This window comes from Anoplophora glabripennis, unplaced genomic scaffold (genome assembly GCF_000390285.2).
Source record: "Anoplophora glabripennis isolate ALB-LARVAE unplaced genomic scaffold, Agla_2.0 scaffold934, whole genome shotgun sequence".
NCBI lineage: Eukaryota > Metazoa > Arthropoda > Insecta > Coleoptera > Cerambycidae > Anoplophora > Anoplophora glabripennis.
The window spans coordinates 51,301-69,651 of record NW_019417012.1 but is presented as its reverse complement, the minus strand read 5'-3'; the positions used below and the strand labels follow the sequence as shown (position 1 = coordinate 69,651).

General features: G+C 32.1%; 1 protein-coding gene across 2 annotated transcripts in view; it reads right to left on the bottom strand.

Moving 5' to 3' along the window:
- LOC108913959 (inositol-trisphosphate 3-kinase homolog) overlaps positions 1 to 18,351 on the bottom strand; it is a 122,949-nt gene that overhangs the window by 88,310 nt on the left and 16,288 nt on the right. For both annotated transcript variants that reach the window (XM_018719623.1, XM_018719624.1), the window contains exon 2: positions 15,903 to 15,992. In XM_018719623.1, the coding sequence (XP_018575139.1) occupies positions 15,903 to 15,992 (90 nt within the window). The remainder of the gene's footprint in view (positions 1 to 15,902; positions 15,993 to 18,351) is intronic.

Below are 18,351 nucleotides of genomic sequence, written 5' to 3'. Positions count from 1 at the left end.
TAAAACATCGAATAGCGTTATTTTCTGAAAATTTGGTCAGCCATGTTGGATCCGCCGTCTTGAATTTTGCATAATTGATCTCGGATCCGTGATCAGTGACCCCGAAAACCCCCGTAAGCCAAATTTGGCGCGAATCTGTTATTTTTTAAAAAATTCGTGATGTCTGACCTTAATTAACCCGTTTTTTTAGGTTAGAAAAAGAACCATCAATTCTGACCGCGGATTCATGTTTGACAGGGTGTTAACAACCATATAAATGAACATTTGAATATAGAAAAAAAAAGTATATTTTTCTTAGCACTTTTTCGTGAATTTTTGCTATTTTTGACCTGTTTTTTGAGGTTAGGAAATTCCTGTGATTATGATAGCCCCAGGGCGTCGGGCATACTTTTCAGTGCCAGAATCGAAATCCCGGACCCCAAAAACCACCGAATGGGGATTTAGAAGGCAATTACTCAGCTATTCGATGTTTTACAGAAGGATCCCCCTTGCCACCCTGGGGGGGGCCAGGGCCGTCGGGCATATTTTTCAGGGTCAGATTCGGAATCTCCGACCCCGAAAACCCGTGCATACAAATTTCTACAACTTATAGTAAATTTTTACCATTTTTAGAAAATTCGGAAAAATTGATGCACTCCAAGATGCAGTTTATGCACCCACAATGCAGTTTCAATTCAGCCCCAAAGTGTAATAGATAGACTTTTTTCCTGATATTTTTCCGAAGACAATGCCGAAAAAATTTTTCATTCAATTTAATATGTAATATGAAGAAAAGCTATACTTATTCCTAATTTATAAAAATATTTAGAAGTACATATTTAAATATTTTTGAAATACATATTATAAAATGCAACATATTAAACGTTCAAGTTCAGTAAAAATTTTTAATTAGCATTTCATTTTAATCTAGCTTACACCAATTCTTACTTACATTTATCATAATTATTTTTAATTTGTATTTGTAATAATTTATTCATACCCTTAATTTTTGGAACACAAAATCTACTAAATCTGAAGGTATGTATATTCAACTGTTTCACCACTTATCAATGTTAACATTCTCTAAATATAAAAACACTACTTTTCATATGATGCTACATACCTTTTTCATTCGTGTTGTTCTTTTCAAATGCACTGAATTGTTTTGCTACAAACAGACCACAGCATGCATGACTGCTTATGGTCAGTATCAGCTTACTCCCTTATCAGAGGTCATTATATACTAATTTTACTGACAACAAATAAATCGATAGTACCTTTATTTATTCACCAAACAGTAGAAATTCGATAAGGTTGTTTAAAATACAGATGTATCTCCCTATTGTATTATCTATACAGGGATGGCCAGAAGTACGGAATAAAATTCATATCTTTTGAATGAGTTAATTTTTTTTAAAACGCCGAAACAAGGTAACTGATTTTGATTTTTTCCCATCTTTCGGTTATATAATAATTCATTTTTCTTCAACCCCCTAACCCCCAGCTACCCCTACTTTTTTTTTCAAATGGAAACATAAGGCATGAGGGGGGTCGTTGAAAAGCTTATAGAAAACTGAATCCAGCTATACCAAATAAACAAGTTTTATTTTTTCAATAGCAAGTTTTTTTTCGTTTAGAAATTGAAACAACTAGATAATTTACAAAAATAAACTCAATGTCGCAAATGCTGAAAATGTCCTCCATTCACTATTTGCCATTCTCCAAGACGATAGTAAGAGCTGTCCATAGCATTCTGAATGACTTCAGCTGGTAAATTATGCATCTCCGCCCTAATCTTGTTCTTTAAATTCTCAATATTATCCGGTCCGTCCTGGTAGACTCTTTCTTTCAAATATCCCCAAAGAAAATAATCCAGGGGTGTTAAGTCGGGGGATCTTGGCGGCCATTCAACTGTACCCCGTCTACCAATCCAGCGATTTGGAAACATTTCATCTAAGTATCTTCGAACACTCGTTCAAACATCAATACCAAAATGTGGGGGAGCACCATCTTGTTGGAACCAAATTCTTTCATTCGGTATATCTGGATCAATTTCATGAGGGAAAATTACAGCTAGAGCAGGTATCAGGTCAAATGTTAGGAAATCCAGGTAGCGTGCGGCAGTAAGATTTTCTTCAAAAAATAATGGACCCAAGATTCTGTTGTTGATGATACCTGCCCATACATTAACTTTCTGTGGATGCTGCGTATGGGATTCGCATGTCCAGTGTGGATTTTCCTGGGACCAAAAGCGATAGTTGTGCCTGTTAACCACTCTATTTAAATAAAACGTAGCTTCATCCAAAAAAAGTACGTCTCGTTGATAACCATTATTGTCGTCACACCGTCTCATCATTTCATCAAAAAATTCTAATCGCCTATCATAATCGTCTTCCAAAAGCTCTTGGACAAGACATACCTTATAGGGGTGGTATTTCACTTGTTTCAGAAATATTCGAATTGCAGTTCGAGAAGCATCGTGATTGCGGGCCAATGAAACGGTTGAAGTATGAGGATTTTCAACAAGTTCTAATGCAATGTCTAATTTCTTTTCTTCATTCAAAGCACGTGCCCGTCCAGTTTTGGGCAAAGTCTGTACTGTACCGTGTTCCTCAAATTTGTGAAATATTTTACTAACTGTCCCTTGAGAGATTTGGTTTTCAGGATATTTCGCATTAAATAAATCGCGCACTTCAGCCTGACTTCTTATTTTGTCTCCACATCCAAGCAATATCAAGATTTCGATGCGTTGCCTTTCCGACAATACCATTGCAATTCAGTAAATAACTTGATTTTGACACAATAGTAACGTTTCAAACTCTAATTTACAACTAAAGCGAAAAATTTATCAGAAAGCCTGGCAAGCAAGTGGCACCAAAAAAACGCAACATAAAAATATATCTTTTTTGCGTTAGCAGTGATAGGTACAGTTTCAAATTCTTTATTTTATTTTGTGCAAATTCATGGAGGATAACACTGAAGATAATTAAATTTTATTTCACTTGTTAAGTAGGTGTTTTATACAACCCTAAAAAGCTTGCTATTGAAAAAATAAAACTTGTTTATTTGGTATGGCTTGATTCAGTTTTTTATAAGCTTTTCAACGACCCCCCTCATGCCTTATGTTTCCATTTGAAAAAAAAGTAGGGGAAGCGGGAGGTTAGGGGGTTGAAGAAAAATTAATTATTATATAACCGAAAGATGGGAAAAAATCAAAATCAGTTAACGTGTTTCAGCGTTTTAAAAAAAATTAACTCATTCAAAAGATATGAATTTTATTCCATACTTCTGGCCATCCCTGTATTAATAAGTTTACTTTCCTAACTGTGCATTTTTTATCAAAAGAATAAATGAGACAAATTTTCATCGAACTTTTCCCTACACTTAAATCTAATCGTTACATCCCGTTTTGAAATGGAAAGAGTAATATTAACAGTACGGACGGAAAGTTCCTTAACCTTCATAATAATTCTGCTTCAACAATAAATTTTATATTACAATTTTACTTGTAAAGTTCTGAAAATGAGGATACAATAGACGAAAGGTTAACTATTATGTTACTGGTTTTCCACATTGACCAACATTCTCAGAAAATAAAATAAAAAAAAAGAGAGAGAAAATTGAGCGTATTGTAATTAGATATCGGAAACTTTGTGACGACAATCAAATAAATAAACAAAAGTAATCTATATTATGATAGTAAGTGGCAATACGCGTTGTAGTAGGTAGTAGAATAGGCTAAATCTGTGGCTAAGCCGTGTGCCGCTCTATGCTCACAGTACACAATGCTACTGACTGCCGTAAAAACACTTGGTATACACTTGATCAAGCAAAACGTCAAACTTATTCACACACGCTCAAACGACAATGGCATGTACGGCTCACGGTTCGTAAAAAAGACGGTCGAGTAATAGACAGAAATTATGGGCGTGGCTTATCTCATACTACGTCACAAGATTTCTAACTTTTAGTATTCATGTTTGTTTACATGCGACTTCACTAGTAATTTTGCATTTTTCCAAGTATTTAAGTAAATCTTTCATAGTTGTTTGGGTATTTTGCAGTAATTAGTTATTTATTTAAATTTACTGTTATTGTTGTGTAACAAATTGATGTGATTGTTAGACAAGCGATTGGAAATTTTAAGTACCTATCGAAATGTGATTTTAATATTTTTGTAAACTTGACAATTTTTCTTAAAATTAAATGTTATGTCAAAAGTTCTGTGCGATTAACTTTTCCTCTTCGTCCTTTCCTTTTATCCCTCAATAGTCCATTTAACTCCGAACACCGAAAAAAACTCTTTCTTCAAAGCTAAAAACTTCTGTATAGGTAGTTTACTTGTAAAAACTTAGGATTTTTTTAATTCGGAACATCAACTGTAAAACTGTAGTTGGTAAGTACAAAAATAAATTATGTTGCAGCCTATTATAAAGTATTTTGGTAAGTTATTTGTAATTTAAAAAAGCAGATACAATAAATCATAAAAACTTTACACAGTTTTTATTAAGATAGGTCTAAATTGTTTATATATTCACTTCCCCTCTTCATTTTATTAGAGTTTATGGATATTAATAGATATCTGTAATAAAATTAACACGAATTTTAGGTTAATTATGTAACCAAACGTCAAAAATGGTGACCGATCGTGATGTGTATTCAAGACAATTTCACATTTCATCCTTTTATTTCCAAATTCCAATGTAAAGGTTCAGTTTGTATATAAAGGTTTTAGATTCAAAATACCTGTTAATTAACCATAATCATAACTGATTAAATTTATTATTTTATGTTAAAAGGAGCGTGGTACAAGAAAAGTGACAATTTTAAATTTGCCTCTTATTTTCTTATGGGAAATGCAATGAGTTAGAAAGAGATGACGGTTGAACGAATATAAACTGAGGTATTTGGTAACGTATTTGTTTTTTATTGGCTGATTGTTTTATTCGGCGACGGTCTCTTTACAGACCGTGTGTACGGCTAACGTCCCTCAGTAAAAAACCTGGATTGTTCACCGGCACGCCAGACCGACAGGGCAGGCATTATAATGCCGTCGGCATTATGCCGCTAGATAAATATTGAATAAATTGATCGATGAGAAGCTTCAGATTAGAGGCAAACATTATTACACAATGATGAAAAAGTGGGACTGCTAAAATGTGAAGTAGTTGATGCTTCGCCACCATTAGTAAAAATTGCATATACTAATGACGCCTGTGATGTGTAAATGTTGAATGGTCATTTTCGTTTTTGAAATGGGTATTTACCGATCGCCGCAGACGATTAACCGCGTAACACTTAGACAATTGTTATTACTTACACATACGTAATTATTTTCTGCAATCGCTTTCCTTATGAGTAAAAAACTATTTGTTAACTTTTGCTGGTACTTATTATTACGTCCTATACCTATATAGATACATATTTTATGGTAAGTTCCATGTAAAGCGTTTAGTGTAGAAAAATAGACACTACCCCTTTTTGTTTCATACTACTATGCAAATATCTACATACAGGGTGTCTCTGAAAATAATGGACAACGCTTGATCACAGATTCTTTGGATAAAAATAAGACTATTTAGCCTAACTTACCTAAATACAAAAGTGCACACTTACTGAGATATAGTCTTCTAAATATAGAACAGATATCCTAGTTTTTTTCAAATAATTTGAAAATTATATTTCTTAGAAACTTCAAATTTAGTACACATATTTTTTTTATATAGGGGCAATATCCCGTAACTTTTTTGTGTACGTCAATGACGCCAGAATTTGTAAAAATAAGCACTATTTTAGAAGATTTTTTGTCTCTTACAAAAGTTTGATGTCGTTTATGGATTTCGAGTAAAACTGGCATTTTTTATTCACTAAATGTAGGCAAAAACTCCGATTACTAAAAAGTTATTTATAACTGCAGCATCAAAGCAGGGAATAATAATGAAAAACTGCACATTAAAAAACAAAATCTACTACACATTTTTAGTCTTAGTATTATCAATCAATAAAATAAAAAATCAACACTAGTATTTTAAATAAACAATATCAACTAATAATATAAGAAAGTCAACATTAACATTTTAAATAAACCTAAATTAATGTTTGTAATCACATTAAAATAGTATTACAGTAAATGTTCAAATTAACCTCCCTGTTCTTGAACGCGGGCATTATTAAAATTAATTTTATCCAATAATTGCGCATTAACTCTCATAACATTAATTTAATTTACTATTTTTTCCCATGTTTCTGTAGTTACTAGAAAGCTATAAACTTTGGTCTTCAACGCTCCTCAAAGAAAATAATTACATGGGTTTAGGTCCGAGTATTGAGGCGGCCATTTTAATGGGGCATTATTTCCTCTATCTATCCACCTGTTAGGATACCGCTCATCTAAATATTGCCTTATCTATAAGACAAAATGGGGAGGACCCCTCATGCATGAAAATCATATTAACTAATTCAGAATGCTATCTGTAACTCTTCAAGCAAATAGGGTAATCTCGTTTGGAAAATTCTAAATAATTTTCTGCGTTCAATGTAGCAGGTAATATAACAAGACCAATTAAAAAACTACCAATAATACCAGCCTAAACATTACTTTTAAATTCATGTTCGAACCGTCTTTTACTGATTCCATGTGGATTTTCGTCACAATAAACAACTTCATTATGTCTCTCTTTTATGTTATACTTATTTGCGGAATTTCTTCGACCCTTTCCAAATTTAAATAGTTATAACCGTAAGTTGTTGTCCACTATTTAATGTCACAGGTAGAAAACATCCTATTTCCAGAAGCCCTCTATCCACATTAGCAAATGTTTTGTGGTTTGGAATTCTTCGATTAGGAAATCTTTCAGAATCAGAATATTATGTTCGAACACTAGCACGGCAATTTCTTTCACATTAACCCAAAACTAGTAAGATATCAGTTTGTTCAGCAAAAGTGTAAACTACAGCCATAGTAAAGAATGTTTTAAAAAACAAAGTAAGCAAAGATGATTAGCTTAACACAGAACCTTTTAATTACTGTTATAAATTTGTTTCTTTGATATATGGCACCTACGTACTAGACTGATATAAAATGCCAATTTTACTCGGAATCCATAAATGATATCAAAATTTTGTAAGAGGCAAAAAATTTTATAAAATAGAGCTTATTTTTAAAAAATATAACTTTTGGCGTCACTGGCGTATGTACAAAAAAGTTACAGGATAGCCAGTGGTGCACAGGCACTAGAAAGACAACATCCTGTACATGGATTCTCACCAAATTCTACATTTACATTGCCCTTATATAAAAAAATATGTGTACCAAATTATTTTCATTTAAGGAACCTGTGGTCAAGCGTTGTCCATACTTTTCAGGGACACCCTGTATATATTTTCCATAAGAGTGCAGTTATAAGAAAGCAACGGTTGTGTCACTTTTTGTTTAAATAAAATTACATAAAAGAGAACCCGGCCTACCCTACAGCTAAACCTGTACCACATTGCAGCCATCCTAACATTTCCGATCTCTAGTTGTAATATACAGGATACAGTAATACAGGAACATATAGGCAAATATTCTTATGTACAATTAAATACTGCATCACCTGTATTAGCATTCCCTATACCTATCTTCAACCATTTTACAGTTGTGAAAGGTTTTTACTTTATTTATATAAAATCAATTATACATTGTCATGATTCTTAATAGTCTGCTATGAAGGTGATGGTTGAAACTACATAGGTACAGGCATAGTCGATTACTGTTAATGACTACCGCCTTATTGTTCAATTTAATAAACTGTTCGAGGACATTAACTTCTTTTACTTCTTTAACTGTACTGTAGTTAAAGAAACAAATTAGTCAATGTTTGTACAATGTATTTTTTATTAACTTAGTAATTCGACGTCAATTGAAAATGTTTTTTTCTTTAATTTGGGTTTTTTTCTTATTCTAATTAATGTTAGTCGAAATATTCAATATGTCTGATACTGCCATTTGAATTAAGTTAATTTTATTATTCATAAAATTATTTTTATAGAATTTAGCAGAATTACTCTGATTTTTTCCAGAGGATCTTACTAATCTATGAAAATTAACGATCAAATATAACAAGATTTACTTGTTCACTTGACAAATTAAATAATAGAAGAATACAAGCAACAATCATCCCGCCAGCTATCAAGATTTATGACAATTTAGTTTTGATTAGATATTCATTAAGAACATTTTCTTAACGATACATTATTTATGGTATTTATCGAACCTAAACTGGCATTTTATTTTAATATTCAGTTACATCATAAACTAAATAGCTATGCGGGGATAAAAATGAGAATACATACTAAAATGCCTTTCTAAAACTCTAAATACATAATTCAGTATGGCCAAAATTTTCTAAATTATTGTAGATAATCAATTGTCAACAAAGCCAATGTATCTATACGTTGTTGTGATCGCTGAATCCGAATTCGGCGTCGTTTGACCCGATTAGCTCTGGTTGAAGGTCACTTCAAAGTCAAATTTATAGAATCAATTGCCAACAAAATAAACCCATATATCTATATGTTTTCGGGGTTGCTGCATCCTGTATGACCCAATCATATCTGGGTTAAGGTCAGTTCAAGGTCGAATGTAGGGAATTAATTATACTTTAAGGTTTCTTTGGGTGAAAATAAGCTGATTTAGATAGAAGTTACTTTTGTACAACTTTACTTATTTAAAATGTTGATCGCCTCCAACAAAATGTTATTTTATTTTTTTAAGGTAATTGTTTCTTTTTTTTGAATGAAAGGGAGAATTTTTGGGATTGCCGAATATGAATTTTTGATAAACATCTAAATTTTCTCAAAATTAGTCAAAAATGTACCAAAAGGCAAACAAGACTATTTTATTAGAGTGATCTCAACGACTTTTATGTTTTAGTTAAAGAAAAACCTCATATTCATATTCAAATACTCTTTTTCCAAAACTTTCATTGACATATCTTTAAACTGACGAGTAATTTTGAAAATTTAATAAAACAGTTTTCTTTAAGATCAATTACTTTTTAGGGAAGCAAAGTAATATCGGTTTATTTTCATTTGAGAAAACTGCTCTTGAAGAATGGTCCATTTGTATGATGTGAACATCCTGTATATATGACATGAGTGCAGAATTTCAAAGTCTTAGATCAACACTGTTCCTTTTTTATTCGCAACTATTCACTAGACTGGAATTAGACTTTTATTCAGTTTTCTTTTCTTAATAATAATGTAACGTACTTTCTAAAGAAATAGAATAACATTAGTGAGAACAATATATTTATGAATTTCCAAGACATACTTAACTTTTCGAAATTAAAATTATGACACATTGTTTTTAACCAAGCACAGCAGGACCTTAGAAGGTGAAAACGATAACGTTATTTTTTTTAGTGGTTTGACCTATCCTGTTTCTATAGTCTATCTCCGGTTATGCGAAAGTATTGTAACTTCAATGACATTAGTTGAATATTTTCCGGGCTGGTTGACACGTCCTCGATTTACAAATCTTGACGTTTCGAGACATATCGCTCTCTTCTTCAGAAGTTACTCTGAAACTGGAGATCAATGACATACTAAATTTTAGTTTACAATTTATCTAATAAATTTAAATGTCTTTATTATCTTATTAGAGATATCTAATCCGAAGTATTTTTTATATATGTCTAGTAAAACTGATTTTTCATCTATTTTATCTAGATGAAAATAATATTATCCTTGCACCAAAATATGTGTAGATAACAATTTTGTCATTTATTTCTCTTATTTCTTGCTATTTGCTTATTTTAAGTGGGACACCCTGTATATTTTTGCATATTTGGATTATGTGCATAATTTTAGGGGGCCTTTTATCAACCTTCCGTACATCTATCTCTAATGGTCTTCGAGATATTTCAATTTTATCAAAAAAACTTGTTTTTGGATAGTCTAATTCAAAATTGCCTATTTTTTACATCGTGCCGACTGGAGTATTGATATTTGGGAGGGAGATAGGGGGAAATATCTAGTTAATGTATCTTATATGGTTTTGCCCTGGTAGGTCGACAAATACGGCTGTACTTGCATTTTATGAAAAATTAATTGAATGCATTGAAAATGTGGAATATCCCGTATGTATTTTTTGTAACCTCACGAGTACGTTCGATTGCATGAATAAATTATTGATAAAATTATATGCATATGGTATAAGGGGCACATTTTTAGACTGGATCTACTCTTTTTTTAAAGATAGCAGACAATATGTTAGCTTGACTCATCATTGTGATGAACACGGTGGCTTAAACAAAATTTTTAACTCGGCGAGTTGAAATAGGAGTTACTCAAGGTTCTGTTTTGGGCTCGATATTGTTTATTTTATGAATTGGATACTTTAATACCCGAAAAGTTACTTTCTATAAATATGTTATTTTTTCAGCCAATTCTGATAACGTAGAATATAAATGCAATAGGTTGCTAGATATTTTAAATAACTGGTATGCTGTTAACAAACAACACTGTAATGTAGAGAAAACTCAGTATATAAAATTTCACAAACGTCAGAAATTTGTAATTGAATTTAAAAATTGGAGAGCACAATTTGGTTAGTAATAAAGCTATTAAATTTTTGGGAAGTGTTATTGACGAAGGTCTAAATTGAAAACTACATTGTGAATAATTGAATATTAAATTAAGTTATATGTTACATATTTAATCCGTAATATAAAATCTGTTTTAACTAAAGAACAACTACTTAATATATATTATGGTTTAATCGAGTCTATGTTGAAGTATGGTTTATGCTTATGGAATGGTTCAACCTTATTTTCAGATATTTTTATTGCTCGAAAAAATATATTAAGGTTTATGGTAGATATTGCGAATACTGTGTCGTGTAGGAACATATTTATAAAAATTTGTTCCTATAAATTGCAAGCTTTTTGCGAACATACATATTTAAATATACATCTGTATATCTACATACATATTTAAAAATTTACAAAAATAAAATATCAAATTTTATTAATATAAGTAGCTACTCAAAGTTGCTGCGAAATAAAAAATAAAAAGGCAGTAGGTACATAAAATACAATTAAAAACATTTAATAGGTATACCATCAATTTTATTACGAGCCGGTCCTCCTTATTGACATATTAATCGTTCATTTGCGTCACAACATTCTCTTGACCTTTTTTCATGCGAATGTCTATACACCCGATGCTGAATGCATTATAAATTAGTCAGTAAATAACTATGCATAATAAGCAATGCTAATAGAAAAATTTCTCAAATAGCGCAACACGCAACTTCCTTCAAGTATTATGTGTTTTTTGAATACTAATGCCATTTTTAAAAAGCTTAATTTTTATTTACTTTTTTATAAATTGCAACTTGACATTAAATGATGCACGTATTTATTTAGGCACCCAAAAATAAATAAAATACAGTTTTCTTTAAATTGACAATAGTCACTTCTAAAATTGGAAATTTTAGTTATTCAAATCAACTGTTCCAGCCCTTCAGGATCGGATGATCACTAAAAACTAAACTTTAAAACCTAAAACTCAGCTAAACTTCTTCATTCGACGGTTTAAATCACAAATTTATAGCCCGGGGACAGCGAGATCTACGCACTCTACACAGCAAATAAGTTCGTGATAAAAGCTTATTTAATATGTCATGAACCGAAATTCCTAATCCAGAAATACTATTCATTCACCCAATACCCGGGCATGTGCTGGACGAAGAATCAGTTACGTGCCTAAAACCGCAGTTCTTCAACAAAAAGCTTCTGTTTCTCGAAGCCCCATAACAGGTTCATTCAAATTTATTTAATAACTTATTTTTAGATTTTCCTTAAGGCCTTAAAGGTGTGCTAAAAGAATATAAACTCTGACAAATAATTCCCAAGTCGTACAATATTTGAAATTTGCCGCTCTCGGAGCCTTTAAGATGTTACACCACTCGACTGGCTCAACCCGACGGCTCTATACCCTTTAACTATTGTCCCAAGTGTAATTTATTAATAGTATAACTAAATTTTCCCCTTATTTGTGGTATAGTTTTTTCCGAGTTTTTTTTCCTCTTTACTGATATAGTTTTTTACCTATGAAATTACACCTTTATTAAAGGACTCTTCGTGCCACTAGGATTAGTTAATGGTGCAAATATGGAATCTGCGGGGTTAACAGAAACTGACATATTAGATAAAAGCATTTATTTCTTACTATACACTAGTGCAAGAACGGGTCAAGTCACATAAATACAGGGTGTTACTGAACTTATATCAAAAATTTAAATGGGTGAAAAAGGGGCAAAAACTGAGTTAACTGATGTCACAAACTTGTATTGGAAGTTTAAGGTCATAGAGATAAAAGCTAATTGTATTTAAAACTGTTTTGGAACTACATAAATACATGTATTTTATCGCGGCGAATACTTACAAAAAATTCTGTACACTTTTTACGAGTTTGTAGGTTTCTTATGAAGCAGGACTGTATTTGAAAATCAGTTTGTAATACATTGTTGTAGTGATTGCTGTGCTGTTTTTCGAGAGTGGTAGTAGTAGTAATAGCCGTATTTCCAAGTTTTCTTTTGAAAATGGCATTTATTTAGCAATCGCGAATATTATCACTCGTGGCGAAGCAAACGAAAATGCCCATAGAGCTTGTCAAGTGTACTGTGCAAGATATCCTGAACGACGTGCCCCCGCACCGCGAACATTTGTTGCTGGAGCGCAAAGAGTTTTGGACACCGGTGAAGTACAATCGCGTTGAAGTCGCGACAGTGGTTCAGGACGACCACTAAGAATCTTAAATGTCGAGGAGATGATTTTAGATCTCGTCAAAGACGATCCGCATCGTAGCACCAGAAATATTTCGCATCCTGTTATGTGGCAGACATTACGAGAAGCTCAATTCTACCCATTTCATATTCAACGTGTTCAAGCGCTTACTCCTGAGGATTTTTCACTACGTCGAGGTTTTTGCGAGTGGTTGCTTCAGGAACATGCAAGAAATCGAAAGTCGAAATGGTGTACATAACGTCCACAACACCACTGGACTATCGAAAATACATACGAAATACGTCACAGTGCCTTTCAGCAATAGTTTCAATGAATATGTGAGCCGGTGACCTCCCCCCTTTAGACTTCTTTTTGTGGGGATATGTAAAAAGTGTTGTATATTCCACAGATGTTCGTAGCATCGACCAACTGCGACATCGTATTTCCGAAGATTGCCGATTCGAGAGGACGTGGCAATGTTGCAACGCGTGCGAGCGAATTGGATACGTCGCGCTGAAGCTTGTGTGCAAGCAAATGGTGGATACATATTCTCAAAAGGTGACTGCTTGCAATGTTGAAGTACGTCAGATTTTAAAATTACATTTTACTCAACACAATCCGTGTGATTACCTCATTTTGACATACCGGACAAAACTATTTGACATAAGTTCATTAACACCCTATAGATAATAATAAATCATAAATCGTTTTTTGGGCATATCATCATTATTTACGCGAATATTTCACATTATGCAGATAATAATCACATGACATAATTGACATTACGAAATTAAAAATACACAAGGTTATTGTGTTATTATTGGCTTAGTTTGGGTATAGTTTTTGAATTCAGTGATATAAAAATTTTTAGGATCAGTTCACACTGAAAGAAAAAACCACTGAAACAGTTACCTACTACAAATTCATACTTATAGTTTTGTAGTAGAATAAAATGGGCTAATAAGCTACTCAGTATGAAGATAATATTTGTTCTGAATTAAAATAATAATAGTCTAGGCACTCTAGGCTATTGTGTAGTAATAAACTTAAAAAAAATATCTCCATAAATATTTGTAATTAAAAAAAAATAATTTCCCTAGACTTACAGCGCGAACTACACCAGCAGTTATGTGATTCAGAACTTATCCGAAAAAAAATTTTTGAATATACAGGGAAGTCTCACAAATACAATTTTGTAAAAAAAAATCAAAAAGGGCAGCTCGAAAATGGTTTAAAGTATACTTCTGCATGGGACCTTGCGCAAGGCAAAGCATGCAGTCGTATACCGACAAAGTGTAATAAAAAATGAACGGACAAAAATTGAAAGAATTTCTTTCCTAAAGAAAAAATTAAATAAAATTTTATAACAGCTATTTTATATAAGCAAATTCAACTGTCTTTGCCGCTATTGTTATTATTAGAGCTGTCATAATTGACCGCGCACGAAAGGACCATTTATGTCATTGTATTATTGTGAAACACGTAAATTGTTATAGATCGCATCATCAGGTATGTTTCTACATTGTTTCAGCGAAACTTATTCGCGGTGATAATAAAATATCTTAATCTGAAGAGAACGATCGTTCGATATCTACTGATGTAATATTTGCATAATTAAATAATCTACTTCCAAGCTGGTCCTTCACGGTAATTTCTACTCGGGGTTGTATTTATTCCAGTAGAAGTGAAATATTTTATTATTCACGTTATTAAATAGTAGGTTACATACAATCATTATGAAGATTAAATCAAACATAAATTGAGTCTTTTGGTTTTCGCCAGTTTTTTATAAGTGTGTTTGTGCACTGTTTAATACTTATTACTTTATGTTTATTAATATTTATTTTAAACGTTTTTATACATATACAAGTATGCATATACTGAATTACATTATTGTTTATGTTTTTTAATAAAAGAAAGTATTGTTCGTTATTTAACTTTCCGTATGACCACAGGCACTTGAAATAACATGTGTTGAGTGCCACGTTGTTGGGCAAATTTACTACTGATAAAGCTGTGATGCTGACCTGAGTACATAATTTATTACTCCTTGCTCTTTTTATTAATTTTATAAAAAATTTAAAAACCAAATATTTAAACGAAGGGGGCAGCTTAAATAGGTATTTTTATAACTCATTAGTTTCCTTTACTTTCATAAAATTCTTTTCTATTGCAAAAAATATATCTCTGTTTTGTTTTCCACCTGAATAGTTTTTATATGTTAATAATTTTATAGCTACTTAAATAATTTGACATACCTGATGTTACAACTGTTCAAAATTTTGTCCACCGACGTGTAAACACATTTGAGCCCGTCGTACCCAGTTTCTACGAAATAACACAAATGTTGTCTTGCTTCACCATAAATTAAAACGATATCTATCAACTCCGAGTTGCTATACACGTAAGCCATTTTTGACACTTGAAAAACTAATGTAAACACTATCGTAAAAACGTTATACTATCATCGGATTTCAGCATTCGGAATCGCCTGGGGCCACGTGGAGAGAGGGCGACTGCAGTAGCCCAGCGATGTAAGTGATTTAAATACTACAACTTCAATAATCTTTTTTCTCGGATCTTTTTTTCTATAAGGAACTAAAAAATTTTTTTTTACTATATTGACTCCATTTTTCATAACGCATCTATTCTCAATTTTTTTCGGATAAGTTATGAATTACCCTGTATAAACGGCCGCGCTAGTGTGCAGAAAGAGTTTTTGAAGAGAGGTTTTGTTATTGTGTCAAAATTGTCAAAGTTTGTAAACTGTTGTGTATTAAATTGTGCTAAAGAAAGGAAATTTGGTACAATAGGTTTCTAGTATACGTAACAGTTACCCGACTATGATTATTTTTAGAGGAAGAAAAGAGGTATAAAAAACGAAAACCTATTTTGGTTATACCTAAAACTAAAATTTTTTAATAATTATTTTAATATTATACACTGAGTTGAGTTCCGTTATTAAAATAACTTATAACGTATTAAGTTTTTTTCAATATTGTATAGAATGGAATGGTATAATTGCGTTGATCTCATGCATAAACTCTTCGCTTCCAATTCATTCATATATTTATGTAGATAGTTCTTTAATTATTAAAGTGAGAATGTTAGTAGTATCGATTTCTGCGTACCATTAAAAATGAAACTTACCGCTGATATAAAACAATCCAATAGCGGAGGGCCTTTGGTTCCATCTCTATCGGCATTATTTGTTTTAACAAAGATTGAACTTTTTTCACCCTGGAAAAATATAAATGTTAGTGTGATCAGATCAGTGACAAAATAAATATGTATTATTCTAATCAAACTGGCACAGATTGAGCTAAAAATAACCAAAATTCATGCCCTATATAACTCAATGTGTACAAGTGAAGATGTTAAGGGTCAAGTATGAAATAATTGCCGTACGTTTTCTTTCTTTGTAAAACGCGGACATACCTGGATATCTACTGACATCCGTAGACATTGTTTTTTCGTTACAGAATTCTTAAAATGTACAAATTTAACACTTTTTATTTAGAATTCATATTATTGAATTGAATTAATAATATTTATGTTATACGTAATATACAGCGTGTTTGGAAAAGTTGGTACAACATTTAAGGAAGTGAAAATAGAGCCAAAAGTAGTAAAAAAAGTTCTTATAAACATTGGTCCTCCGGAGCACCGTTACTGAGATATGGCCCTCTAAAGGAGGATATTTTTTAAAATAACTTTCTGATTAAAATAATGGAATGCAAATTGTAGGTAATAATCGAGGTAATAATCATACCATAAGGCAAGGGTCTTTAACTATCATAAGTTTCATCAAAATCGGTTATAAATAAGGATAGTTTTCTAACTTCTTAATAGAAATCGAGTGAAATGCAAAGTCAAGCACAAAGATCACAACTAAGAAACGTAAGAATTAAAATGATAGCACGCGAAAGTGACAATTATTAGTATCATTACAACGAAATTGTCACCATGAAAGGTGCCTACTGTGTGAAAATGTTAAAAAAAGTTACTGTTCTAAGCCATACATTATTTAAAAAATAATTATTTCTGACTAAACTAAGCAGAAATCCAAAAAAATAGGGAAATTTTTTCTTCAAAAAAGTCAAATTCATTAAAAATTAATATTATTTGATTGATAATTCAAAGGAAAACAAAATTCGAAAAATTTCTGTTGAGGTTTATCGAGTACGGAGGTACGTCTAAAAGTCTAACGAGAGCTAGTGACTAAAGTAGATAAGCCTTTAGATTTGGCAACGTTGCACTTGGCTGGCTTTGTTTGGATGCCTGGATGCTTGAAATATACACCATATGTCACACCTGCGAATTTCAAATAATACGCTACGTCGAGAACCGCGGCGTTGCCGCTATCACGCACATGGACGTTAAGTTAATCAACAACAGCAGTTTGAAGGATAATTATTATAAATTATGTATCTTACAAGTACCTAATCGATTTCTACGAGCTGTCATACGGTTCCTTAGATATCGGTTTCCTATTTATACGAGTTGCTGTAAAAACTGTTTGTCAATTGCTGCGCATTCTAAGTGGAAAGACCAAAAAAATCTGCTTTCTCGTAAGACTGTACTGAATCGTGAAAAATTATTTTATTAATATCTCGTCTCTTGGGTATCCAAACTAGTCATAATTTTTTTTGAGGATTTTCTTATTAATAAGCTTATATTAATTTTTTTTATGAATATTTGTTCGTCAATTCCAAATTAGGCAAACCTCCTTAAGGGTGTTAGAAAACTATCCTTATTTATAACCGATTTTAATGAAACTTATATAGTTCCTTATTATTATTACCTACAATTTTCATTCCATTATCTTAATCAGAAAGAAAGTTATTTTTAAAAATATCCAAATGATAAGACTCCTTCGGAGCGCCATATCTGAATAACGGTGCTCCGGAAGACCAATGTTTATAGAAACTCTTTTTACTATTTTTGGCTCTACTTTCACCTCCTTAAATTTTGTACAAACTATTCCAAACAGCCTGTACAGGGTGGGCAAATAAGCGAGGTAAGCGGCTGTATCTCAGAAACTAGTGATCGTAGAGAGCTACGGTAAAAAGTCTTATAGGTAAAGTGGGCAAGGGAAAATGCTGGAAATTATTTTCAAGTTTCCAAGATGGCCGCCAGTGGGCGTTTCCACCATATTGAATTACATAAAGTTACGTTTCTCACGATTTTCCCCAATGAATGTAACAAAAAAGTATTTGCGTTTTAATGTTAACTTAAAGTCGAACATTTTTTGTAAAAACAATTTTTCTCTATCTTTCGAAATAAAGTGGTGGGGGGTATTTGAATGTTGTTTGAAATAAATGCCTGTAACTTCGAAACGGCTTAATGGATTTGGATAAATTTGGTATCATTGAAAAGAGCATTTCTTGGGCTTTTAGGTTTCTCGTAATCATGACAGTTGCGACCTACACGGCCGCCGATAGAGGGCGTTATTCGATATTATAACCAAAATATTGGATTTTCTCAAAAAATTTAAATGCGATGATATGACTTTTTTTAGACTAGAAAATAGACAAATGACCAACCAATAAGCCTGCGCAAACCGCATCTTAATATCTTTTTCCTAACTCAAATTATT